General features: G+C 44.1%; 1 protein-coding gene across 11 annotated transcripts in view; it reads right to left on the reverse strand.

Moving 5' to 3' along the window:
* The window catches only part of PPP6R3 (protein phosphatase 6 regulatory subunit 3), a 108,353-nt gene that overhangs the window by 8,342 nt on the left and 72,717 nt on the right, over window positions 1–27,294 (reverse strand). For 7 of the 11 annotated variants that reach the window (XM_042446610.1, XM_042446668.1, XM_042446642.1 and 4 more), the window contains 12 exons: window positions 25,169–25,318; window positions 23,807–23,871; window positions 22,345–22,460; window positions 19,613–19,698; window positions 17,452–17,538; window positions 8,289–8,386; window positions 5,965–6,019; window positions 4,677–4,807; window positions 3,763–3,881; window positions 2,012–2,162; window positions 1,057–1,163; window positions 399–549 (listed from right to left, as the gene is read on the reverse strand). In XM_042446610.1, the coding sequence (XP_042302544.1) occupies window positions 399–549; window positions 1,057–1,163; window positions 2,012–2,162; window positions 3,763–3,881; window positions 4,677–4,807; window positions 5,965–6,019; window positions 8,289–8,386; window positions 17,452–17,538; window positions 19,613–19,698; window positions 22,345–22,460; window positions 23,807–23,871; window positions 25,169–25,318 (1,316 nt within the window). The remainder of the gene's footprint in view (window positions 1–398; window positions 550–1,056; window positions 1,164–2,011; window positions 2,163–3,762; window positions 3,882–4,676; window positions 4,808–5,964; window positions 6,020–8,288; window positions 8,387–17,451; window positions 17,539–19,612; window positions 19,699–22,344; window positions 22,461–23,806; window positions 23,872–25,168; window positions 25,319–27,294) is intronic. The other 4 variants (XM_042446660.1, XM_042446675.1, XM_042446625.1 and 1 more) reach the window with 2 other exon arrangements.

The raw sequence follows: 27,294 nt of genomic DNA on the forward strand, positions 1-27,294 counted from the left end.
AAATGATGCCTGGGTCCTAAGAGTCCGGAGGTCGCTCCAAAGCCACACTCCATTCCTAAGCACTGGAGTGCAGCTTTGGTGCAGCTTCCGGATTCTTAGGATGCATGCATCATTTAAATAGCATTCCTCCAAAGAGACCCAAAGCAGCTTTATTTTGGCAGTCTGTAACAGGCCAAAGTTAAAAGCGGGTTTAGTGAAGTTTACAGAAAACAAGGAACATCAAGCCAGAGTTTTAACTCTGACCCTTTTTTTACATAAAATTCGTATTTGATCAAGGAATTATGTTTTTAAAATACTACTAAGATGAAGAATGGAAAACTAGACCAACATTTTTAAAATTAATTTAATCAAAGCCTATATTTTCTTAGGGTGAATAACAGCAGGATTTGTTTTCTCACCTTTTGAAGACAGCTGTTTCAGTTTTAGCATCTACAGTAAGGCTAAGGGTCTCCTTCATGCTGCCATTCATTACTGTCTCAGTCACCTTGTCTGTATTTTCCACATCATCTTCACCATCAGAACCAGCTTCCATTGCAACACTTCCTACAGCTGGAGGGGATAGTTTGAACAATGAGTATGTTTATGTACCAAACTTTTTAAAGCATTTTACTCAGCTGAAAAAGCTCCTAGAACAATAAACAGAATAAGCAAGTATTCTTTGGAACAAGATCAGAACTACTGGATGCACACCTGTTAAAAAGAGCTCAAAGATTTTTGTGCAGTTCTTAAACTATTTTCTATGCCATTTTTGCAAATGCTCACAATTACAAAACCTAAATGTGTGGTTATTTATAATAACTATTTTTAAAAAAATTAAACACACTCCGTAACTATTACTTTTCCATGTCCAGTTTATTTCAGAATCACAAAGAAAACCTATGTGTCACATCTGAAGCCATATCACAGTCTTTCATGCCATTTGCATGCCCACTAGCCGTAGAGTTACGAAGAAAGCCAATATAAATGATATAGTCTTAAACTTCAGTCATTTCAGGTGGCCCAACAAGCTTTCTCTATTTGTATAATGTGTTTTGGCACTCTTTTCAGTGCTCTTACCTTCTGGCTGAGTTGCAAGTGCAGCTACATTTGCACCAAGAGGATCCATTGGCTCTGTGCTGGTTTCCATCTCCACAGGTGAATTACTTCTTAATGAATCTTTTGAACTTTAAAAACAAAATGAAAACATTTCACTGCTTTTTAACAAGGAATGCACTGGTATTACATTCTAGATAGATAGAAGCGAGGCAGAGACTGTTAAGCAAGCAGATACTTCAATATGTATGCTAACAGAAGTGCTGTTTTAAGATACACCTGTGGCTTATAAGAAGCAAACACACAAAATGGATCATTGATAAATGTATACTCAGCTAGAGTTAGCGTCTATCTGAAAGTAAATAGATCTCTCTTTTGGAACAGGGTGTCAAGGAAAAGGTTCAGTGTTAGGATACAGGAATACAATATGAGAAAGTCCTTCCATCATTTTCAATGCAGAAGGTGCTGAAAATATTGAACAATTTAATGCTGTCTTCAAACACAATGTTGTCCAGGCTTGAAAAGGCACCATACAACTCGTGGAGGGATGGGGAGGACTGCACCTGTGACTGGAAGGGATTTGGTTATTAGCTTTTTCATTTTGCTGCTCAGATGCAAGGCTCCACTTGAAATGTTTCACTCATACAGGAGAAGAAAAGACTGCAAAAACACAAGTGCTAGTGTTTTTTTCTCCCACCTGAAAACTGCTGTGGAGAGTTCATCCCGGCAGCTTCCAACCAAATAAATGGGGCAGGGGTAAACTTTTACTTTGTGCTTTGTTCACCAGGACACTTCTTATCTCAGAAAAAACATTACCACAAGTAATATAATTTCACTTCATTACAAATTATCTGCTACAAATGGATTCTTAGAAAGTGTCAAACAAAACTCTAATGTTATTAATCTAAAGTCAAATTTTTAACAACATAGTTACTTTCATTTCACTCACAAGTTTTGGTGGAATGCAATACTTTCTTACCTTAGAGATGTGAAATCTGAAAAGGAAGCCCAGCCAGTCTCTTTTGCTGGCATTGGCTCTTCTGTGCTCCATACATCAGACCCAACAGAATCCAAATTAGTGCCATGTGTGGTTTCCATAGGAACATCGAAGTTAGCTGACCAGCTAGGTGCTAGAAAGATAAAAACAAACATAGATATAAACATTAAAGGGAAACAAATCTATAGCATGGCTATTAAAAACAAATTGAAGTAACTAAAATGCTTGCAGATTGTCCTGCTGCCTAAGGCGGGATACAGACTGCCAATTTGGGGTGGTCTGCAGCCGCCCCTTTGCGCAATGTATTCGGGCCAGGGCAGCCACAGCGGCAGCCCAAACACCTCAATACGGCGCTTTTCGGGACCAGGGAAGAGCGGCAAAATGCCGCTCCTCCCTGGTCCCGAAAAGGAGTGTCCTTGGGGCTTCATGCTCCAGGACACTCCAGGAGCTGCAGCTAGGGGAGAAAGGGGCCACTTGGCCCCTCTCTCCCTGGCGCCATTCCTGCAGCAATCTAGTTGCCGCGGAAATGAGGCGCTCTCCGGGTAGGAGCTCCATTTCGGAGCTCCTTCCTGTGCCACAGTTAGGCCGCCACAAGCAGCCTGATGCGGCGCCAGGACGTAACGGCCACACCGCGCCATTTGGACACGACGCAGCCGTTACATCAAAATGGTGGCGCCCATGTAGACAGGGCGCCGCCATTTTGACGTACTGAGTAAGTCCTAGGCTTAGGGAATGTCTTAAAAGGATGCTCCCGGGCAACCCTAGCATGTACTCAGTATGTGCTTCAAGGCCCGTCTGTACAGGGCCTTAGTAATGTTTTGGCACGGTTGCTAGTTGAAAATAGTCTGCAATATTGTTCCTTAAAGGTTCTACATATATACAGAGAAATGCACACAAGCATGCTATTTTGCTTCATATAAAATCTTCAGAGACAACACAGACTTCATTAAGGAGCATATAAATTATTTTAAGTACAGTATCAGGACACACAACTAGCCATCTCCTAGGTTTTATCTAAGACTTCTGTCAAAACAAATTCTGGATCTCTCCTTTGGAAATCTTTTTTGTCCTATTTGCCCAAAATGCTGAATGATCTACAACAACTTGATATGTCAAGTGTCTAAAGTTTTTATTTAACTGCTTTAAGCATCCATAGGTACTTAGCATAAGAGACGAAGATTAGAGGAATCTTCGTGTGAAATCTCTCAAGAGAGGCAGCAGGCTGTCTATCTACACCTGATTTATACTGCCAATATATTCCCAAACAAATGCAAGTCCAAACTAGTTTGCTCTTATTTCTAAAAAGTTAACACCTGATTCAATACTAATTAGGTGAACAAGGGTGCATCTACACTATAGAAATAATGCAGTTTAACACAACTTTAAGTGTTGTAGCTCCATCCTATGGAATTCTGGGATGTGTCATTTTTACAAGGTCTTTAGCCTTCTCTGCCAAAGAGTGCTGATGCTGTACAAAACTACAAACACTAGTTTTCTATGGGATGGAGCCATGACAGTTAAAATGGTATCAAACTGCATTAATTCTACAGTGTAGATGCACCTTTAGTTTGACAAATTTTCAATTATAATACCTACCAATTATAATTGTTTAAAATGCCTTTAAAATGTTTTTTGCAAGGCCAAGGGCTCTCACATTCCGTTTTTACTGTTGATATGCTAATAACAGCATTCCAATGTATATATTCAGTATCAGTGACATGAAAGTTACTTACTTTCATTCAAGTCTACTTCCATCTTGTCTTCTGTATTGGTGCTTGACTCAAACAAATCTTGCTTTGCTCCATCTTCTTCTTCAGAATCTGTACTCTCTTCACTGTCTGTACTGCCTGAGCTTTTTATTTTTTAATGAAAGAAACAGAGATAATCATGTCCACTACATGAGATTTTCTTCCCCTTATACTGAAACAATCTTTTCTAAAGATTAACACACAGCAAAGGTTCCATGGGAAGACTAGCCTTGGAGGAAGTCTGACTGCTCTCTCCTATTTTAACACAGTCAAATGAAAAGATGAACCATCACCCTCACCACACCTTTTCTCTTCTAAGGCATGAGAAACCTTTAAGGCTTCTGAATTTCTCTGAGTTTGATATTTTTTTAAAAAAAATCTTCTTTCACTTCCACTTTAACTGTTTTGGCAGACAAGAGTATAACTTTTAAATAAGATAGCTGGACTAGATAGTTATACTCAGAAAACCCCACATAAATGTTAAAAGAACAAGTATTTTTTTTATTTAAGTCTCTCCCCCCCCCCCCCCCCACCATGCCCGGTTCTGATTAGAAACTGGATATAGGTAAATCACCTCTAGGCATATCCAAACAAGGCTGAAATTATGACAGAAAGCCATGTGATCTGGAAAGGATAAGAGCAACTAGTTCACCTCCCATCCACCCCCTCACTCCTGGATTTACTGGAATTCCTAGAACTTCAGACTGCAGCAACAGTCAGTTCTTTTTAAACTTGAAGACTGTACACTTTTAATTATATATAGACCAGCTGATTAACCTATGAGCAGTTATGTCTGTCAACATTTAAGACTGAATAGATTTAACTAGTTTCAAGGACATGGATTTCCCCCCTAACTTTAAATTACAAAGAAAATATATTCTCTGGTATCTCAAAGTTACCTGGACCTTCTCTGAGATTCTGGTGTAAAAGCAATATGTTTCTCTTCCCAGATATCTTCTTCATCAGAACCACCATCATCAAACTGTTGTATTCTCTCCTTGCAGCATGCCTCAAACAAAGCAATATTGCCCTAAATATGTGTAGAAGCAAAATACATGAAGATCACCACTGACATTCAACTCTTGAAAAGAGAGTTTCTTCCCTATCCCCCTCCCTTATTTTTTTTTAAACAAAGTGCACTGAATGGTTAAACAGAAATCAGCCACATCAAAGATTTTGACATACTGACAATTCCAGATGTTAACATTCAGACTCATGTGGGCCACTAGGAGCCCTGGTTTTGGGAGTGCCAGATGCATCCTGTCTGCAAGATTTCACTTCTTTATTAAATCACCCCCACCATAATCTCATCTGCATTTTAATTGTCAAAGCTCTAAACACACACATACATCAGTGCCTGAAAACCAAGAAGGTACCTCACTTCTTTCTTTATAGGGACTTTTCCGCCAAAGATGTGATACAAGAATATTCTGTACAGGTAAATCTCTTCCCTCACAAGAGACTTACTGGACTGAAAACAGCACATCATTGTCTCTCTCAAGGGGTGTTACCAATTCAAGTCAGGGTCAATGTCTGGTGCCAATTTAACAGTCCAGGTTTCAATGCAGTAACCTCTTAGTGTGCAAAATTATTTCCCAAAAAGCCAGGAGTGAATTTATTTCCTAGGAGGCCAACCAGCTAGCAAGAAGCACCATGCACTTCCTTCCTGTCATGTTCACCAGAGGACAGCAGACTGTTGACTCTTAAGGCTGAAGCCAACAGTGTCTGTCCACCAGCAAAACAGAATGCACTAGTACATAAGCAGGGAATGTGTGGCTTTTCTTGGACTGCAATTCCCATAAGCCCTAGCCATTACTAGGGCTTATGGTAAGGGGAAACAGGAATCCGACAACATGTGAATAGCCTGCCATTGTCCATCCCTGCATTACAGGAATTAATTCCAACTCCCCACTACAACCTGATGTGCCTCCCATAAAATCTGATCCACAGGTTTGGAAAACCCTGCAGAGCAGATAGTGCAAGACACAGGGGTTTGCAGGGGAAGAGAAGGGAAGGGGAAGCTTCATTTGTGTGAGCAAAAATCAAACTCACAGAGAGAGAATGCCATTGAATTTATTTCAGTAAAAAAAATGTATTTAAAAGTAATAGGGCCAAGAAGAACCATCATTCTTCCTCACTTTCTCCCACACTCTCCCAAACCCATGAATAGCTACAGAATATACTTACACTTTCATTTGTATTGAGGGTAAAATTGATGTCTGACACACGATCAAAAGAAACACTGTAAATAAAGTACAAGTTTATGCACTAAAAACAAGAGAGAAATGGCATTCTAGGTCACAGATATCCTAAATATTTCACTTTACACTATTTTACAGAAAGATAAGAAACCAAAATTTCCTTTACGAATATAAACTGTTACAGGGAAGCATCTTGACTATTGTCCCTTAGTTTACTGTACTAACTGATATGTAATACGGTTTCTTTCTTTGCCAGGAATAATGTCTTAGGGCCAAATCCTCTGGTGTTGAGGAGGGGCCAATGCTGGAAGAAGTGTTCACTCAGTAATGAGAAAAGATGGCCAGTCCTTGATATTTATACAAGTGGATCATTCCCATCTGCAGGGGTTTGGTTCCAGCGTACCCCACATATGAGGAAAAACATGGACGCTCAAGCCCCATATTACTCCATGGGTGGCAACATGTGCACATCTGCAAGCACACGCCACACTGAATAATATGGGGCGGTGTGAGCTGCAGATAGCTAGTTTATCATTATACAAGGCCCTCTCTGTTTATATATAAATGTCTTTATCCTCCAATTTTAAAAAATGAAGAGAAACAGCAAAGGCTGCTGAAAGGATTCATTTTTGATCAAACAGGAAAAATGTATCCAAAGACTGCAATCCAAAGGATGGCATGCTTACACTGAGGGAACTTCAGGCAGAATAAGAATTTCATTTTGTTGGTGAAAGTATTGATAATTTTCAGATCCTTGCAGGAGTGCCTGTTAACATGAAGCCCTCACTATCTCTCTATGTGGGGTAAAACATGCTGATATAACTTGGTAAATTTATGGGAACATGTATAATAAAATTCAGACATTTCCCCTCTACCAAATTAAAATTAAGACCATAAAGTGCTATATAGCCCAAGAAATTGAATTAAAATGAACAGAGAGTGAATAAAACTGTCTCTCCTGTGCCTACACAACAGGATTCAACCTGCTGTCAACTTGGATATTTAGCACAGGGACTACATAATATTTTATGATCTGATTTTAATTTGGAATCTGAAAATGTCTAATTCTTACTGCATGTATAATTACAACGAGTCCTTCTATAGCTCTATGGTGTTTTAGCCAATGATTAATACATTCTGTCTTTGAGTAATTTTTATTCATATTTTTGCTGCTGTCTTAAGGAAAACATTAAATCTATCATTGATACAAAAAAACTGTCAAAGTCAAGTAAGTTATAACTTACATAGATAAAAAGTAACATCTCTTACAGCAAGTAAGAATTAAATAAAAATTAGGAAATCATATATGATGGAAGTTTAGGAAATCACAGCACAGAAAACCACTGCAAAGAAAACTACATGGATTGGAACGGAACACAAGCCATGGTTACAAAATTAGAGTAATATTGATCTGTTCTTGATAAAGTAACAGCTTTTCTTTACAGACACTCTGTGTAGAAAAAATCTTTACTCTTTTTATTCAAACAGTAAATATTTTATCTACACAAAGTGTTGAAAAATATATGAAAAAAAAGTAACTAGTGCTTATGTTTGCAACACTGAACAGGGACTCACAGGGAAGAGATCCAAGCAGAATACAGAAGTAAACTCAATTTGTAATTAATTAATTACTTATAATATAAATTCTTAACTGGTTGAAGCATCTGAGCTTATTAAACATAATGAAATGGTTACGTAAATTAAATCTACTAGTATTTTGGACCTAAGTTATTCTTTAAATCACTAGTTCCCACATAGTACCCCTATTCACTACCACTCCCATCATCCATGACCACTGACTATGTGGGCCAGGGCACCACACGGCAGGAAGTACATGTCAAAATTTAAAACTTGTACTTATCTAAAAATGGTCAGAACTGAGCTGGCAAAGATTACGCTATGAATCTGCTTCTTACAGCAACATACAGAAGCTGTAAGCATCACACAGATACTGTGCTGTTTCTGTCGTTTTTCCCATTTAACATAAATTTAAATCAAAAGCCTCATGCATTCCAAGCTTTGATAATTTGCACCAGAATCACGAGATTTTAGAGTGTGAAATCCATACAGTGAGACGTGTACTGTATTATTTTAGTATTATTTTAGTGAGAGTCACTAGAAAAGTTTGCTTCACAAATGCTAGGGATGGAGGTGTTAGACAAAAAGCTTATTTTATCTCCAATGTGCACAATACAAAGTGAACAAGATTGACTACACACAGCTTATTATCACTAAAGAGACAGCAACTAACCACTGCCAACACAAACAAATGGAAAACGAAAGGCAGACATTAAGGAAAGCTATACTCACTTGCCGATATCATCTTGATCAGCAAACTTCTCATCGTTGAAGCCAAACTGGTCAATAAAATTGGACGTCATTTGTTGCATCTGATAATCAGAAAAGGCCTGGCAACCCCAGGACCAATGACAGTGATATAATGATTCTAATAATAGTCTAAATACTACTTGCCCATTTTGTGCCAGAAATACTTTTGCTAAATAACATTTATAGAGATATATTGAGGAGGGGGGAAGCTATCAGTAATGTCTACAATTTATTAGATGTTTGCAACCAGGAGGGAATGGCAGAAGAGCAAATGACTGGTAACTGTCTGAGTAAGAATTAAGTGTGGCTTCTATACAATGTTTTTAAAATGACAGGCAATAGGGCAGTGCACGTCTGAATAGATATTGTGATAAGCAGTGTGAAGAGTAAGAAACATGGCACTTCCGACACTCACAGGGATATAAGGGAGTCTTTCTGACATATATTAAGAAATTCAGCAACTGTGACATTTACTTTGGAGGAACAAAGCATTAAGCTAAATCTCCTAGTAGATCTTTTGGGGGGGGGGAATGAGGTGACTCGTGATTTTCAGTGTTTGTGACTAACCATACAACTCATGAAAGGCTATTAAGACTAACCATACAACACATGAAAGGCTATTAATTGATAAACATTTAAGATAGTATTTCATACTTTGCTTAGTCCACCCAAGTAGCATGAACAACTGTCCCACTGCACGGTTTCTATGTCAGGAATGGGCAAGTGTGGAAGGGCAGCCTCCTGATGAGATCGAGTTTTGCTCCTGCAAAGAAAACCCTTTTGCCTCAGGATGCCCTATGGGAGACATGGGGACATTTTCACTGTGTTTTGAGTCCTTCCTGGGCCATTTTAAGCCCAGAAGAAACCTTTTGACAACAGGATGTGAGCAAAAGTAATTTCTTATTCACTTGTTGATTCAGAAAAGGCTTCTCTTGGCCCTAAGATGGTCCAGAATGGGCCCAAAATGTGGAGGAGATGCCCTTAATCACCCTTGAGGCTATTTTGTAGCCAGAAATAATCTGGAAAATATTGCAAAATTATTACTTGACCCTGTGATGGAAATGCCCTACATACCCCCTTAGGGTGCATTTTGGAAGGAAAAAAATTGCATCTGCTAATTTATTGACCCTCCAGGGAGCCCTTGGTGGGGGACATAAAAATAGCCTTGAGTGACACATGCAGCCCACAGACCACACTTTGCCCACTCTGCTCCAAGTAAAAGTGATTTACCGTATTTTCCGGCGTACAAGACGACTTTTTGACCCTCTAAAATGGGGTCAAAAGTTGGGGGCCGTCTTGTACGCCGGTAACAAGAGAGCCACAGGAACCCAGCGCACTTACCTGGTTGTCCTGCCAGCTTCCAAAGGGCTCGGAGCCCCTTGGAAGTCGGCGCGGAGGTGCCTCCCTGGCTGCTGGCTCCAAAGCCCTCCGGAGCCCTTCGGAAGCCAGCGCGGGGGGTGCCTCCCTGCTGCCGGCTTCCAAAGCCCTCTGGAGCCCTTTGTAAGCCGGCACGGAGGTGCCTCCCTGGCTGCCGCTTCCAAAGCCCTCCGGAGCCCTTCGGAGCTGGCGCGGAGGTGCCTCCCTGGCTGCCGCTTCCAAAGCCCCCAAGAGCCCTTTGTATGCCGGCTTTGTGGGCATCAGGCCCCCTAAAACTTGGCCTATATGGCCAGGGCACTGCATGCATGCAAGGCAGTCTTTGCAGGCCTCAGCAAAGGCCTGGGATAAGGACAGGTTGCTTACCTGTACAGTATTTCTTCGAGTGGTCATCTGCGAATACAACAAATGGGTTCACTGCGCCTGCGCATGCTGCTCGGAACTACGGGAATCACCGGGCAGAGTTTAACTCTGCAACATAGTGAAACTTTTGGCAGTAACTCCGCCCACCCGATAAGGCCCCTGCCTTCCCCACTCTTTTTCCCCAGTTCCGCAATTTTTCCGCCAAGCAGGCGATGGAAAGAGCCAATGTGAGCAGACACGGAGGGACGGACGGGTGGGATTTGTATGTTTCGCAGATGACCACTGAAGAAATACTGTTACAGGTAAGCAACCTGTCCTTCTTTTCGTGGTCTCTGCGAATCATACAAATGGGTTTAGACTGACAAGCTAAGGTATGCGGCGGAGGAGTGTCCTGAACCAAAGCTATAAACAACCTTGAACCATAAAAGTCAGTCTTTTGTTCATGCACAGATCAAATAGCAAAAGTTGCTAAACCTGAGGAGGGAACAGAGGTCATGCAAGACCGGTCCCATAAACTTGTGCAAACACATTCAACAATGTAAACGTGACACAGCTGTACAAGTGTAGTAAACAACAAACATCAGTAGGCAATCAGCAACCCTGAAACCAAAATAGCCCTCCGAAAGCTGCGTCGCGATGGCCCTGGTGCCAACCTATATGGCTTAATAAAAGTCAGAGGTTGGGACCGACAGCTTGCAGACATCCTCCAAGGAACCCGACAGAAATGCAGAGGATGCTGCCATTGACCTGTGGAGTGGGACCGAACCCTGCCAGGGAGAGGCTTGCCTAACAGTTCAAGCAGAGGTGGATGGTACCAGCCACCCATTTAGACAACCTCTGCGCAGACACACGGCAACCCTTTCTTCTTTCCAGTCCGAGTAGCATTGGAAAAGTCTCTCGGACCGACTGGAGGCAGCAGTTCTGTCCAGGTAAAATGAAAGCCAGTGCTCTCCTGACATCAAGAGAGTGTAGGCGTCGCTCCTCATCCGACGTCGGGTTGGATGCGAGAGTGGGAGACAAGTCCTGGCACATGTGGAAGCAGACACACCTTGGCAAGGAAGGTGATGTCCGTAGGAGGACCACTTTGTCTTGTGGAACCTCAGGAATGGCTGTCCCTCCGTAAAGCACAGAGTTCGCACCGCACGGGGGCAGAGGTGATGGCCACAGAAAAGCGGTTTTCCAAGTCATAGTCTCAAGTCCGCTGTGGCTACGGTTCAAAGGGTTGGATTGGAGTGCGACAGTACCGCTCCAAGTCCAAGCCGGCGTGGTACCACCGACACAGGAGGATAAAGTTGGCGCAACCCTTCAGGAACCCCTTCACCAAGGGGTCTTTGAAGAAAGAAACCCTCCCCCCAACTGGTATTTGGCACAAATGGCAGACAGGTAGCATTGATGGATGTGAGGGACAGCCCTCCATCCAAAAGTGCCATCAAAAACCCGCAACACTGAGTGGACACCTGTGCAGGAGACAAGCCTTTTGGTCAAGGAAGAGGCAAAACCTCCTCCATTTCAGGGCATAAGAGCGCTGGGTGGAAGGTTTCCTCGCAGCCAGGATCATCACCGTCCTCCTGCCTCCGGCAAGGCAGTCAGGGCGAATCCTCCAGGCTACCAGCGGCAGCCTCGATGTCGGGTGGAGAATCGTCCGTCCTGGATGACAGAAGTCGGGGCGAGGATTGAGACGGAGAAGCATCTCTGGAGGTGGAGAAGGGATGCGAACAACGGCTGTCTCGGCCACCACGGGGTGATCAGGATCGCATGGCGAGCGGTCCGCTTGTCATTTTGGACACAACTCTGATGATGAGAGGGAACGAGGGAAGGCGTAGAGGAGCTCCCCCGTCCAGAGAAAGCGGATTTCTCTCGGGATCCGTCAAATCGCTTCCTGGAGCAGAACTGGACAGTCTGTTCACCTGGTCGCGAAGAGGTCGATCCGGGGGGTTCCCCACCGATCGAAGAGGTTGCTGACGCATCTCGGGATGGAGCCTCCACTCGTGGCACACACCGAAGGAGATCTGCTGAGGCGATCTGCCAGCTCGTTGTCCTCCCCGGGAAGTGAATCCCTGGAGGAGGACGCGCCTCTGGATGCACCAGTCCCAATGCGGAGCGTGAGGTCGAGCAGGTCCTGGATCTGGTACCACCTGTTTTGTTGATTTAATACATCACGGTGGTTGTGTCCATTCTCAGGAGACCACTCTTCCTGGACAGCAACTCGAACGCCCTCAAGCCTTTTCTCCACTGCGAGCATCTCCAAGCGTTGATGTGTGAGGAGTCTGGTCTTGTGCGGACCACCTGTCCTGACGACGAGGTCGAGCAGGTGGGCGCCCCATCCCTCCAGGGATGCATCTGTGTCAGAGTCAGTTGTGCCGGGGGCTGATGAAGGGCATCCCGGTGCAGACGTTGGAGCTGTCTAGCCACCATCTGAGGGAAGCGGCCACCGGTCTCGGTACCGTGAGCCACTTTGAAGGAGGGTCCTCCACGGAGAGAAGACGGAGAGGAACCAGGATTGGAGAGGTCGAAGACGAGTCTTGCCAGGGGGTGACGAAAGTCGTCGATGCCATGTGGCCCAGGGCGACTTGGACGTCTCTGGCTCTCACCCTTCTGTGGGAGATGCACGGCCTGAGGGACGTTGTCAGGGCCTGAAACCGGTCGCGGGGGGAGGAAGGCTAAGCAGTTTTCGGTCCGAGGATGGCCCCCGATGACTTGACCTGTCTGGTCGTTGTGAAGTGGGACTTTTCCTGTTGACGACCAGCCCGAGGGAGTCCAAGAGGTGCAAGGCGAATGAGACTCCTCCTGCAGCTCGCCTTGGGATTCGGCTGCAAATAGCCAGTCGTCCAGTAGGGAAAGACCATAAGCCCTTCTGATGAAGGTATGCCACACCGGTGCCATGCACTTTGTGAAGACTCGTGGAGCCGTGGGCCAAGCCGAAGGAAGCACGTTGTAGTGGTACGCGGGGAGCCGACAGTGAAGGCGAAGAACTCCGGTGGGACTCTCGGATCCCGTGTGGAAGTAGGCGTCCTCAGGTCGACGGTCGCAAAACCACAGGCCTGGTGGAGGAAGCAATGGAAGCCAAGGTTACCATTCGAAAGCGACGGTAGTCAAGGAACAAGTTCATTGTCTCAAGTCCAGATGGGCCTGATGCCCCCATCCGCTTTCGGTACCGTGAAGTACCGGAGAAAAAGGCCCGAGGACATTGGTCGGGCGGCAAAGGGAGATTGCCCCTTTACCAAGCAAGGTGCGCACTTCGTCGAGAAGGGTGTCCGAGGGGGGAGTGGACAGAAGGCTCCATTGGGGGGCCTTGGAACTCGAGGGCATAACCACCTGCGGACGTGGTATACCACGAGTCCGAGTTATGGAGGCCAGGTGTACGAAGGGCCCAGAAGTCCAAAAAAGAGGGGTGAAGGAGGATGAAGCGCGCTGCGTCCCTTCAGGCTCTCTTCTTCCCCTGGTCGGTGTCCTGCGGGGGGACTTGCGGTACCGAGGCGGGAAGTTCGACGCCAGGGGGAAACTGCGAGGGGCGGTGTCTCACCCTGCTGCTGGACTGCCGATCCGGGGAAGGTCCCCTGGACGACCTTGCGGCTGCCACGGCCTGACGCTTCCGGAAGGGAAGCCGGTGCTGAGGACATGCCGTGCTTCTTCGCCGCCTCTTCATCCTGAACTTCGTTCAGCGGTCGTCGGTCTCGGCGTGGAAGAGCCCGGTCCCGTCGAGCGGCATGTCCTGATGCCGCCCTGACCTAGGGTTGAGGTCGGAGGCCCTCAACCAGCTGGCGTCGAAGTGCCATGGATGCTGACATGGCCCTCCCCGAACGTCCGTCCGCATATTCCTGGAAGTGGTGAATGAGCCAACCTCCATGGAAGGGGCCTCGTCCCTGATCTCCACCAGCTGCCTCTGGATGTCATCTGGGCTCCGGGACAAGGGGGAGATCCGTTCCATGAGGGTCTGGAGTAGGCCCCCATGCAGGCGGTTAGTTGGCAGCCTTGACCCCAAGGCCGATGCCGAGTACGCCTTCTTGGCCAGCCCGTCCACCTTCTCGCCTCCCGGTCGACAGGGGAGGTGCCTGCTTCGGGACGAAGCTGTGTTGGGCTCCTCCACGATGGCAGAGTTCGGCCGGGGTGGTCGGCCAACCAAGGCACTCGCCGGGGCACCCTATATAGCGACTCTACCTTGCGGGAGGGCGCCGACGGGTGGCCGGAGAGTCCCAGGACCTCTTCACAATGGTCTGGAGCGAGGAAGGAGAGGCAGGCAAGGGGAGTAGGCACGCGTCTGTGCACCCACGCTCACCGGGTCCTCGCTCGTCTTCCTCGCGGAAGCGAGCCGATGTCGAGGCCCTCGCCATTTTACGACGTGCTCGGTAAAGGACCAGACGTCGTCCGTGGGGGAAGATGGCTCTGGGTTGCATCCTCTGGGGGTGAGGCCGGTCCGAGAGGAACTCCCGTCGCCGAGGTGCTCAGACGGAAGCACGGCTCGTCTTCGGAGTCCGTCGGAGGAGGGGGTCCGTCACTCTAACCTGGGATCTCGGGCGGGTTGGACAAAGGTCAGCTGAAGACCGGGGCACTGCGGGGTGGAGACAGCGACCTCCGTAGAAGACCGAACGTCGGGACCGATCTGGACGGGGTGCCTGGTCTACGGGATGGGGGTTCAGCCTGTGAACTCCTTCACGCTCTGTCCTCCGAGACCAACACGTTACCGACGCGATGCGTGTCGAAGAAGAGGTCGGGATTCATGCCGCGGGGCTGGCCTCCTCGTCGTCGCGTTTGCCGGATGGAGGGCGACCGGTGCTCTGGGGAGCGAGGGAGAAGCGTGTCCCGTCCTCCTGTGGACAAAGTCCATGGTGGGCAGAGGCAGTGGGTGTCCGGTACGGGGTCCCGGTCTACCGGCGTCGGTCCGGTCGGGGGAGCTGGCCGAAGCGGAAGCGCGGGCCTGTTTTAGTGGAGAGCGCTTCTTTCCTTCGTTCGGTGTCGGTGGCGGGCCATCCTTGGAGGGCTTAGCTTTTTCGGGCAGGTCACGTCGGGTTTGTCGTGGTGCCTCTCTTCCCAGGCCTGGGAAGCTCCTCCGCTGGAAGAACGGATTGTCCGGGAGGTCAGGAGGACAGCGCCGCTGCCGACGACGAAGGCCTTGGGACTTTGCCCCTCCAAGGCACGCCAGCTCCTAGGCTTCGGGGCTGGCGATGCCGGTTGGAGATGAAGGCAGAGCGAGTGGACTCCGGCTCGTAGCCTTCTTCACGCGAGCCCTCGTTCCCTCGCCGGTTTGGAGGCGGCTCGGTACCCTCAGTCCCCGAGACTTGTGGGGGCGCTTGGAGGGTTTGTCGGTGGCCTGGCGGTTTGGAGCCACGGGCCACATCGGAGGTGGTGGAAGGGGGTCCCGGCCGGGACAGACACCACGCTGGGAACGGCGGCCCTCCCCAGATCCGACGCTGGACACACTGGCCCGAGGGATGAGGGGGGGGCGCCGAAGGCGGGACAGAGATGACCCGCGAACCCCCTTCTTGACCTTGCCAGGGCAATCGCCGAAGTGAGCGGGACTCACGGTTTTCCGGCCTGGGACGAAGGGACTGCAGAGCAGGCAGGCCTTGGTTCATGGTTCTTGCCCAGGCACAGCAGGCAGGAGGAGTGCGGGTCTGGACGGGCACCTTGCCCCGCAAATGTCGCATTCTTGAAGGTGCAGGCATTTCCAGTATCACAAAGCCAGAGGAGAATCCGTAAACGAGGTCAACAGTCCGAAAGTCCGAAGTTACCAGGGGCGGGAGACAAAGAATGGTCAAAGTACACTCCGAGGTCAAAAAGCGAAAGTGATCAAGCAAGCAAGCAGCGAAAGTTCCCTGAAGCAGCTAGCGCAGCGGAAAAAAGGAACTGGGGAAAAAGCGGGAAGGCAGGGGCCTTATAACGGTGGGCAGAGTTACGCCCCAAAAAGTTTCAATATGTTGCGAGTTAACTCTCCCAGTGATTCCAGTAGGTTCCAGCAGCACTGCGCAGGCGCAGTGAAATCCATTTGTATGATTCGCAGAGACCACGAAGAAGAAATAAAAATAAAAATAAAAATGAAGAGAGAGAGAAATAGATAGAGAGAGCGGGGGAGAGAGTAGAGAACACACAGAGAGAGAGAGAGACAGGGGGAGAGAGATAGATAGAGAGAGAGAGAAATAGAGAGAGGGAGGGAGGGGGGGGAGGGGGGGAGAGAGAGAGAAATAGTGATAGGAGAGGGGGAGGAGATAGAGAGAGAAAATAGATAGATAGATAGATAGATAGAGAGATAGTAGATAGAGAGACAGACAGATGAGAGAGAGAGTGAGAGAGAGAGGAGAGAGAGCAAGAGAGAGGGAGATAGATAGATAGATAGAAGTAGATAGATAGATGGATGATATATATTATATATAGAGAGAGAGAGAAAATAGAGAGAGAGAGAAATAGATAGATAGATAGATAGATAGATGAGAGAGAGAGATAAGCCAAGCAGGCAAGCAAGCAAGCAAGCCAAGATTAGAGAACGAGTTGGGGTAAATGCAGTGATGTTTTTTAAATTTGTATTTGGTGTGCATTGGAAGAGGGGGGTGGTCTTATACGGCAAGTATATCCCAAACTCTATATTTTAACTGGGAAAGTTGGGGGTCGTCTTATACGCCCAGTCATCTTATACACCGGAAAATACGGTAGTTTAACTTTTCAGCTGCCATCAGTAATCTTCTAGAGCAAGAGTTAGACTCAGATTTGGCAAACCAATGTTACATAGCCAATCAAACAATCAAAACAATCATTTGTTTCTCATAGCACCTTAAAGACAAATTAGTTTTGCTAAGTTTTCAAGGGGAACAGCTCATGTTTGATAACATGTATCACATCAGAGCATGAGCATCTGAGTCTGCTTTCACAGGATGATGCTGGTGCAATTCCCCTAATGAAGTGGGGAAAGGCTATCTAGAATACATACACATTGTGCTGCTACCAACATGTAACAGCTCAAAATCATTTCAGTTGGCTATGTTTTGTTTTAAGTTATCTGCTGCTTTTGTTTTTCATATGATGATATGCTTTTGTTCTCTTACTGTTCTAAGTACACTTCTGAGCCACTGCAATATCCCTAAGGACCAGTTAAAAACAGCATAACAAAAATGCCAGCACCAATAATAACAATCCCCAAATATCTTCAGAAAGAGATAGCAATGCATTTTAAGTCTTCCAACAATAGTACAACACAGTCTGGAATTTGACATCAGAAGGTATGCATATTCACATCTTGTGTCCCTCAGAAAAAAATGAGTGACAACTCTTAAAAGAGAATTGAAAAGTTCTAATGGAATCAGCCATACCATAATTATATAGAAGAATTGCAAAATCCTACAACAGCTATCTCACCATGATCATTTTTAAAGCAAAATGTCAATGAATAAGTCTGTGAACAGACCAGAGTTTAACTCACTTGCTGCAAAGATGAATCTTGTGAGAAACCAGTTTCTTTAAAATCAATTTCATCATCACTGGAAGAATGAATATGACAGGTAGTAACCTAGAGATAGAACAGGAAAGGTATCAGTATAGCAAAACCTGTTTTTCCTATCAAATACAACCGTGACAAGGAGTCCTGAAACTGATAAACTCCTTTCAAGACAGCACCTAACACAATGACATCACAGACCAAAGCAGGTTTAAATAAGACATTCATAAAATCCAAGGTTAGTTCTTATAATACAAATAAAAGAATGACATCTTGTTATTCAGTGCTGCAGTTACTAATAAACATTAATACAAATATTGCAGTTCCTCAGTGTACTTCCAATTTTTTCACTACTTCTAAAATTTGAAAATAGTATTGTTTAACCTGTACACTGTTCTAGCGCACCAAGCACAGTTCAAAGCTATCTTTAGAAAATAAGCGCTCTGAACTACATGACCACATGAACAAGTTCTGAGTTGAAGTGTAACAATAATTAGACCCTGGCAAGAAGAAATAAAGCAACAAACAAATTCTACAAATTTTTCCCACTTATGGTTCAGTATATAGATATAATGCTAAACTATATTGCTAGTCTGAAACAAAAGGTTTTCCATCTCCATTACACATTTGCATTGTGTGGGTGGGGCAGAAATATGCCAACTTGATCCTCATACATATACAAATAGGTAATGTTTCGCTCTACTTCAAAACTGATCCAAGTGAAATGTAAATAGATACATAAAGAGGAATCTGTGCATGCCCAAACAGAAATATCTGTCTCCCAATAATCATGGTCTGGGCATATACAGAAAGCCATGACTAAACTTGGTAAACTTGTTAATTCAAAGGAACTGTGGACAAAGCAAGTCCTCTCTAAAATCTCCTTAGAAAATTAAGCAGCAGGCAATTCCAAAAGAAAGCCAAAGCGACAAACGCAAGTTTTCATAGAAGCAAATAAACCAGGAAGATGTCATGTCCTACAAATATGAAATGTAGGAAAATACATATTTCATTTCAGAAGCAGTAATTTCCCTTCAGCATTAAAACAAGTTGCTGAGTAGCTTAATAATCACTTCTCAAACTGAGAGGTGGCATTTGTAAAGAAAAATGAACAAGGTCCACAGATAAATGACTGGCAGACTAGATTATGGAATTCTCTTTCCATAACATAGCCTGTATGCTTACATCTTATTTTGAAAAGATGAAGGAAAGGGTTTCTAATACAATGAGTTTTATGGTGTAACTGAGTATGTCAATAATTCTAAATGTTGCCCGCCCCTCCTGCAGGGTTGGGCAACTGTGGCAGATCCAGGAGCCAATTTTGTGTTCCTGGGATCCATAAAGATTGGCTAAAATACAAAAAACAAAACAGAGGCAGAAAAGCACCAAATTTTTGGTTTTGAAAAACTTGGTGTTTCTGGTTTTAACCTCTCTAGGGAGAAGAGGGCTTGTAACCTATTTGAAAAGTAATTTGCTGTTCCTGGAGGCTTCCAGAAGAGGCAATTCATGGGCTAAACCGCCCCTTTGGAGTGGCCTGCTGCTGCCCCTTTGTGCGCCAGATTGGGGCCATGGCAACTATATGCTGCGGCCCCATTCGGTCTTTCCCCGATGCGAAAAGGAACGGCAAAATGCCACTCCTTTTCGTGCCAGGAGAAAGGTGCCTTTACTGCCACGGCAGCACTGTCTGGCACTCCTTTTGGTGCTGTGTCATCTGGACGCAGCACTAAAGGACTACAGTGACGCCATCTGCCATGCGGCCAGACGCATAGCGTGACTCCACCTTCTGTGCATATGGCATGATGGCAGCATCAGAGCATGTGTTGTGTGGATGCCACGCCCCCACTCTGCCCTGAGGCCAGCATATAACGCCAGTCTGTACAGCCTCTCAGTCTTTTGGGGACCCTATCAGCATGGATAGTTCGGATGTGAAGGCCAGAAAAAACAGTCTTGGGAGGGCATATCCAACCCTAGATCACAATCTGCACATGTCTAGATTTACACAAGGTAAAATCAGTAAAACAATAAGTATCTGTCATTTGTGTTCTTGTTGTCACTTCTTATGCTTCTACTTTCATTGTTAAATGAGGAATTTGCATTTTGAAAATACCCAACAATGTCTTCTCAATTTTCATGATATAAAACCTACTAGATCCACTGTATTTCTTTTGTTTGTTTCGCCTAAGGAGCTTGTGCAGAAAGTCTCCCATCGCTCCCTGACTTCATCTGGAAGCTCTAGAAAGTCAAAGACAAAGAAGTTTAAATACTGAAACTGCTGAATATTAACATTTAATGCTTATTATTCTTTACCAGGTTTTCACACTGTACACTACCAATCATGATTACAGTACCTAAGGTAAATTATGCACAAGCTACACATCTCAAAAATGCTGCTATGTTTCTCCTTGTACATAGAAGGAAAACAAGTCAGTCTTCAGCTAAATTTTAACAGCAGAACCTAGCTGGGATTCTTACTGTGATTAAGTTCCCAATAGGTCTGCAAGGGCTGGGATTGATATGGTACAAAATATTTCTTTAGGAGGATTAGGGTTCAATGCTTTCAACAAGTGATTAACTCAGAGACTCAGACTGGCATGGAAACCTCTGGCTGGTCAAACACTGCCAAGTATTAGAATATGGAGATAGCAGGTGGCCTTTTTGTGTTTCATCATAATGTAATCTGTAAGCAGCAGCAGGAATGATGGCAGCTTACTTATTTGCCAAACAGCAGTCAAGGACAGATACAATATAATAAAAAATCAAGGCTTCTGGCGCAGACAAATGGACAGTGTATAAAACAAGTGGAGTTCAAGTCTTAACTGAGCCATAAAGTTCATTAGGCGATACAAGTTCAATCACAGACTTAGCTTGTGCAGTCAGCGTTGCTATTTCAACACCCTGCCTTTTTGCTGCTGTTTTTCTCCTGTTTTCTAATGATAGTAAGGATCCAGATTTTCCCTCTTCTTCGATGTTTATTTTCTTCTGCATATCTTCCATTTCTGAATCTAGTCTAATCAAGTTGTGGTAGTGAAAAATTAAAAAAACATCTAGCTAACTAGGTGGCAAGAAAATTAATAACTGAAGTGAAGGCGCAGGAGTCAACTGTATTAATGGAAAAGAATCTAAGGCTTTAAGATTCCTGCAACATTAGCTTGCATGAGGGGACTAACCCCAACTTTGTGGTTGGCTTATGCCTGCCATCCAGAGAATGGGCGTGGGTGGGTAGGTACATCTCCCTGAGCTCCATGGAAGAAGGATAGAATAAGCATGTAATAAAAAGCAAACACATACAGTATATCTTGTTTTAAGGGGTGGGTTGTATTTAAGTATCAAACCTCTTAATTTGTTTTATGTGTTATTTTTGTAATGATTTAATGTTAATGATTCATATATATTTGATCAAATGTTTTGACAGGTCCAGTGTCTAATCTTGCAAAAAACAGTGGCTTCTGATTACCAGCATGAACAGCTCCCAACCTGTACATACCACCCTGCACCTCACCCCACCCCTACCACTCAAAATACGACAGGAGACTGAAGTGCTTGTTCCTAGTTTACAGTAAGAAGCAATTTGGCTTCAAACCAGGATCAGAAAATACAGTATTATTCTACTCTGCTGCAAATTAGGAAAAATAACTTCATGTGCAGTGTCCTCTCCTGGGTATGGAGTACAGGGAAGGGGGTGAAGTGTGAGTGTAAGGCAGCTGTTAAGGCAAATTATGCTTTCACATTATGGCTGAGACTGGGAATTGCATCTATATTGAGAATAACAACTGAAATTGTGCTAGAATTCTCTGTGGTAACTTTTTTACATCATCTTGAGATGTTGAAAAGGCATGCCATTTGAAAATTTTAGCCTAAAACTGCCCATCCCAAATAGAATAGCCCCACTGAATCAATTATTGAATGGTAAATTGGCATTTGCATAAATCCCACTCATTCAACTCTTGTTGTACTCTACCTGGGACTAGCAACAGGATTTAGATCACTGCTGCCTGTAAATTCAGATTCATTTAGCAATGTCTGCTAAATGAACAGATTCCCAAACACATACATCTACCAGTATCCTAAGCCCAACCCAGGCTGCACCTGAACTGCAGAAATAAAACAGTTTGGCACCACTTTAAGTGCTATGCTCAATGCTATGGAATTCTGGGAACTGTGGTTTTGTGAGGCAACACTCTTCTGTCAGAGGGTCCTTGTGCCACAACAAACTACAATTCCCAGAATTCCACAGCACTGAGCCATGGCAGTTAAGGTGGTGTCAATCTGAATTATTTCTGCAGTGCAGATGCAGCCCCAGTCACTCTTTGCTGTTCATTAGCTAAGCATATTCACAATATTTTAATTTTCATAGGTATTAGGCAGTACTTACATGTATTTTTAAGTGAGAAGTTCAAAAAGGTTTCTTTCTTTAGCAATTTAAACCATAGTTTAAATTTTCTTTACAGAAATCAATCTGCCTTGAAAACCAAGCATCCTTTTTTTCATACAAAACGATTTTTAAAGGAAAAAAAAGCATCACGAGTACCGGGAGAGTTCAACAATAACAGATGTTCACAATTTATCTAGTGCTAATACCAAAGTAGAATATTAGGTGGAAAGGTCCAATCTTTGTTGAGATATCAAGGTCTATTGTTCATAGTCCTGTTATAAACAATTAAGAAAGTTAAGAACTTTTATGAACAGTTAAGAAAGCAAGGCTGGAACTAAGGACCACCACATAAAGTTCAGAGGAGAGCTTGAACTAAAGGCCTGTCATGGGAGTAGGGTGGAGAGGGGCACATTCTCACTCTCCTTTTGTCCATTCCTATTTTCTACACCGGAGAATCAGTAAGCAGATCAAGTAAAGGAATTATTTGTTTCCTTTTAAAACAGTACCTTTAATAAGTTGCTGTACTAGTGTACAGTTTGGCCCTTTGTCAGTACTGTGCACAATACAGTTAGCTATTCTTGTTAAGTGACCCATGTAGCCATATCTCCTTCCTCCTTCAGCCCTGCAAGAGTCCAATATAGTTCATTATCAGCCAGCTGTTCAATTTTTATTTCAAGTTATGGAGTGTATTTTCTGTAGACCAACACAGTATGGAACTAAATGGGTTATTAGTTCACTCAATGGAGCCCAAATGTGATTTAATTAGCCTAACTGTGATTTATTTAAGATTATTTAGTTAATTATCCATTAAAAAAACAAAACTGAACTAAATCCATTCTTTGGGAGTTGAACATTTTATACTTCACTTTCTAATCTGTACTGATTTACTTTAAGACCCAAACAAAAAACAAACAAACAGCTAAAGAAAAAGACATCTGATTCAAATCTTTTATTGGAGATAATCATACAGAACATGGCACAATGTGATGAGTTACTGACTACTATTAACAATTGAAATTTGTCCATTCTTCATAAAACAGCACTTTCCATCAAATATATTTATCATCTTCCAAACTTAGTTCTAATATAATTCTATATTTTTATTAAAATGAAATGAATTTACATTTCACGCAAATGAAAGCAGCCCAGAAGCAGCAAAACTGCATAACCACAACAGATAGCAGTGAACATTTGCTAGTATTTGCTGTCAAGCAAGCTTTGACATACGACAACCATCTGAACGAAAGATTTTCAAGAGCCTCAGTTACCAACAACCTGGCACTGGTCTTCCAAACTCTGCACTGTGGCTTCCTTGATTGAATCAATCCACCTATAATGTGGTCTTCCTATTTTCCTATTACCCCCACTTTACTGAGCATTATCTTCTTTTCTAATGAGTCATGTAATCTCATTATATGTTCAAAGTACAATGGCCTCAGTTTAGTCATTTTAGCTTTTAGTGAGAGTCCAGGCTTGGTCTGCTTTCATACCCACTTATTTGTCTTTTTGACAGTGCATGCTATCCACAGAACTTTCCTCCACTATCACATTAAAAAGGAGATAATTTTCTTCCTATCAGCTTTCTTCAGTATCCAGTTTTTACAACTATGCATTGAAATTGCAAACACTACACATGGATAATCCTAATTTAGTATTTAATGATATATTTTTTCACATGAGTATGTTATCTAATTCCTTCATAGGCTCCCTTCCAAGTCTTAGTCAATGAACACTGTAGGAGCAGAAATAAGGAAAACTAACTTGGTTTGCCTTCCCCCATTAAAAAAACTCTGTGATCTGAACTACTCTAAGGCAGTGTGCTTAACTTCAGCTTTATGAAAGTCTGCTATTAACATCTTATTTTAGATTCCTCATAAATTAAAATAAATTACATCTAATTATTCAAATTCTTAAATGTTACATAACATCTTCATAGCCCATATAGGGGAAAATATTTTGACTACTCACTGTTTCTTCTCATTCATGTCCCATGCTTCAAGTATTCGTTCTATTAAATGGCACTTAAGGAAAAGCTACCAAAACAAGAACATAAACCTTCTTTAGTTTTTGTAGAAGTAACGTAAGACAGTAAATTGGTTACAGGACAGAACAAAATTATTAGATCAGTGACTAAGCAACCACATGCCAATACAGTACATTCCAGAACACTTCACTACAAGTCTATGTATCCAGTGGTGCCGTCCATGATCTAGGAATGCTTACAATTGTGAACCTCTGTGTTCCATCCAGAGAAATTAATAACAGAAATATATGCCTTGTGTGCCGTGTCCAAATGGTGCAGCGCACAAGAGACGTCACCGCGCTGCTACAGGGTGCTAATGGTGCCTTGGCAGCGGTGCGAAAAGGCGCTGCGTTTCACAGCTCCTTTTTGGAGCAGATCGTTGCTGCACCCATGCGGTTGCCACGGCAACGATCCAGGGCAAAAAGGGGCGGCATCTCACCACCCCTTCCTGCCCATCTGTACAGGGCCTAAGTCTTCTAAGGCTGCCTCTTTACTACAGGTAGGGAGCACTGCTGAACAGGCAGGGAGCATCCATGCCTTGTGCATGAAACTTTCAAGGGCTTCTCTACACACCCACTGGTTCCCACTTTCCAGAGAAAAATCACCCAAAATAGGCAGCACATACCTTTGCAAATGTGGCATGCTCTTTTGAGCAAGAAGTGGCAACTTATTAACCTACCTTGTGGTCTGGCACAGGGAGCAGGGAAGGTGGTGGAGAAGTGGCAATGAAAGCAACAACAGCAGGCAAAGGAGAGGTGGAGGTGGCAAAGGCAAGCAGGTACCCCACACATACAACCTTTCATTTCCTCTCACCTCAATCCTCCCATGCCTTCAAGAGCCACTGGGAACAAATGTGTTTGTATACAGTCCCTATTCTGCTGTACTCAGTTTTCTCCCTTGCCCTACTTCGTTTTCTCCAAATGGTCCTCTGCAGAACAAGCTGGAATGCTCTGCTCACTCCTTTAAAGCTGCTTCCAGACTGAATTAAAGATGCTGCCAAATCCGGGGGGGGGGGGGGGGGCACCTTGTGGTTGCAAAAGCATCATGCAAAGTCCCATCTCTTCATTCAGTCTGAGCGCAGTACAGCACTGTATTAGCTGCAACTGCAGAACCACTCCTCTGATCCCTTTAAAGTATATCTAACCAGAACCCATTTATTCTATGCATGGTTGAAAGAGTGGGCTATGTAACACATATACAGTACTGCATAGTAATTCAGAATGTTCCAAAGAGCGGGTCATTCAAAAATAAGGCATCAAAAAATGTGGGACAACTGTACTGTATATCATAAAAAGAACTGAACTTACATGTTTCAGCAAAAGGTTGTCTCCAGTGGAATCCTGATCTGAGATTGTACCATTTTCTGTGCTTTCAAAAGGACTTGCAAGAATCAATGCAATACAAATTTCTACTTGCGTATGCAAAAAGTTATTCCATGTGTACTTAAAAAACATGTCCTGCAAAGGGGGAAAAACCTAGAATCAGAAACAGCTCCATCAGTTGGAAAACATGCAGATCTCGAATTGGATCCCACATTCCTGCACTCTGCCCTCACAATTCAGCTACTAGTAGAATAACAAGGGAAGATCATTTTCATGAATTACAGGGGGAGGATGCTTTGGCAAAAACGGTTCTCCTTGCACACCATGACTGAGAACATTAATGTGAACAACAAAAGGAGCCCTTCTGTCTTGGACCCAAGCCACAATATCCATGTAAGAAAAGGAAATACACACACACAACTCGAAGTTCTGTTTTTTTTCCCTTTTCGGAAAAAACTTTACAAATTTTAAAACATTCTTCATATATATTCAAATTTTGTTTATCATTAATGCTGCATGACATGCAGATAACTGCCTTCAATAATAAAAACATATAAACCTAGTTTTTGAGATCTCTAAATGCAAACTTCAGCATCAATCCTAGCTTGTTTGTGCAAACAGTGCTCCAGAGAAACCTAAACATAAAAAGCACAGCAGCTTCTCTGAGATTTCTCCATTCCCAATAGAAGAACTTATTTACATGAACAAATAATGAAGTGTTCTATCTGTAGGTGACCATAGGCATCATACACACCTATTATAAAGATGTGAGTTGCTCCTCAACATTGAAAACACAGATTTTATATGCCAGTTTAACTATCAATTCATTTTAGTTCATGCAACATGAAACAAGGAGACATGCACAGAATTCTGCCTTTGCAGAATGTCTCCTTTGAGGACCTTGTTTGAAATTTGCTTCACACTGCTGACTTTGCATATTCATGGCTAACTACACCTGATTCTAACAGAAATGAAGCAATCTGAGCAAAAAAACTCACATTAAGTAGGAGCCTAGTGACTGTTAACTCCCAACCTTAAATATAAACAGAATAAAATGCAGCCTTGGAAGTGCAAATTTACTTAAATCTGTGATGGCTTAAAACATTAGTGGCAAACCTATGGAATGCATGCCAGAGGGGGTACTCAAAGTCCTCTCTGTGAGCATATGCACTGTTGCTGCAGAGGCCCTAGATCTAGGGGGAAAGGGAGTGAAAGGCTATGTGTTTCTCTCAAGCTCGCCAGCTCTAGGGACCCAGCTACCTCTTCTGCCAGTGAGGCAGTAGCATCACGGGGGGGGGGGTACATTCTGCCCCCACACACAATCCTATCCAGGAAAAGGGAGAAAGGAAGCACACAAGAGGTGCACAATATGGCAAGTGTCGTCAAAGAAGGGACTGGTTCTGTGTGAGACGGAGGTGCTAAACGAGCCTCCCTCAGCAGTGTGGCTCATGGCAGTTGGGTGAGAAAAGGGATCCTGGGCAGAGGTGGCCTCCTGAGAGCCAAATGGGGTCTGGGTGGGAAAGAAGAGGAGGTATACCCATTTTCCCACCTGAGGACCCTGTTACCTCCCCATCCCTCCGAGTTCAGTTTTGGGGCTCGGGAGGGAACTTCTGTTTGGCAACCTCCATGAGGCAAAACTCTGTTTTCCTCAAAACAGTCGAGGCTTCTTCTCTCCTGGTAATGTCTCCAAAGCGGGGGGGCGAAGCTTAGGGGTGCCACCATGGATGGGGAAGAAGCCCTGGGAGCTCCCACCTGCCTTATTTTCTACCTTCAAAGAGGGCAGGAGGTGTTTTGAACTAAGTTCCTTTTGTGCCCTCAAGTATCCAACCTGAGGCTCATGCGGAGGGAAGTTGGCAATTCCCTAGGTTAAAAAAACAGACATTACCAGACTTTTTTTTGGGGGGGGGGGGGGGGGGGGGAGGCAGTACTTTAAAACTTGGATGTGTCTTGCCTCTCACTTGAAGGGGGAAGGACTTCTGTGGACCTGGTTTCATTTGTCAAGAAGGAAGAGGGAGCATGTGCTGTCCCCAGAAGCCCCACCCCATTATTATTATTATTATTATTATTATTATTATTATTATTATTATCCTTTATTTATGAAGCGCTGTAAA

This window comes from Sceloporus undulatus, chromosome 1 (genome assembly GCF_019175285.1).
Source record: "Sceloporus undulatus isolate JIND9_A2432 ecotype Alabama chromosome 1, SceUnd_v1.1, whole genome shotgun sequence".
In the NCBI taxonomy this organism is placed as follows: domain Eukaryota; kingdom Metazoa; phylum Chordata; class Lepidosauria; order Squamata; family Phrynosomatidae; genus Sceloporus; species Sceloporus undulatus.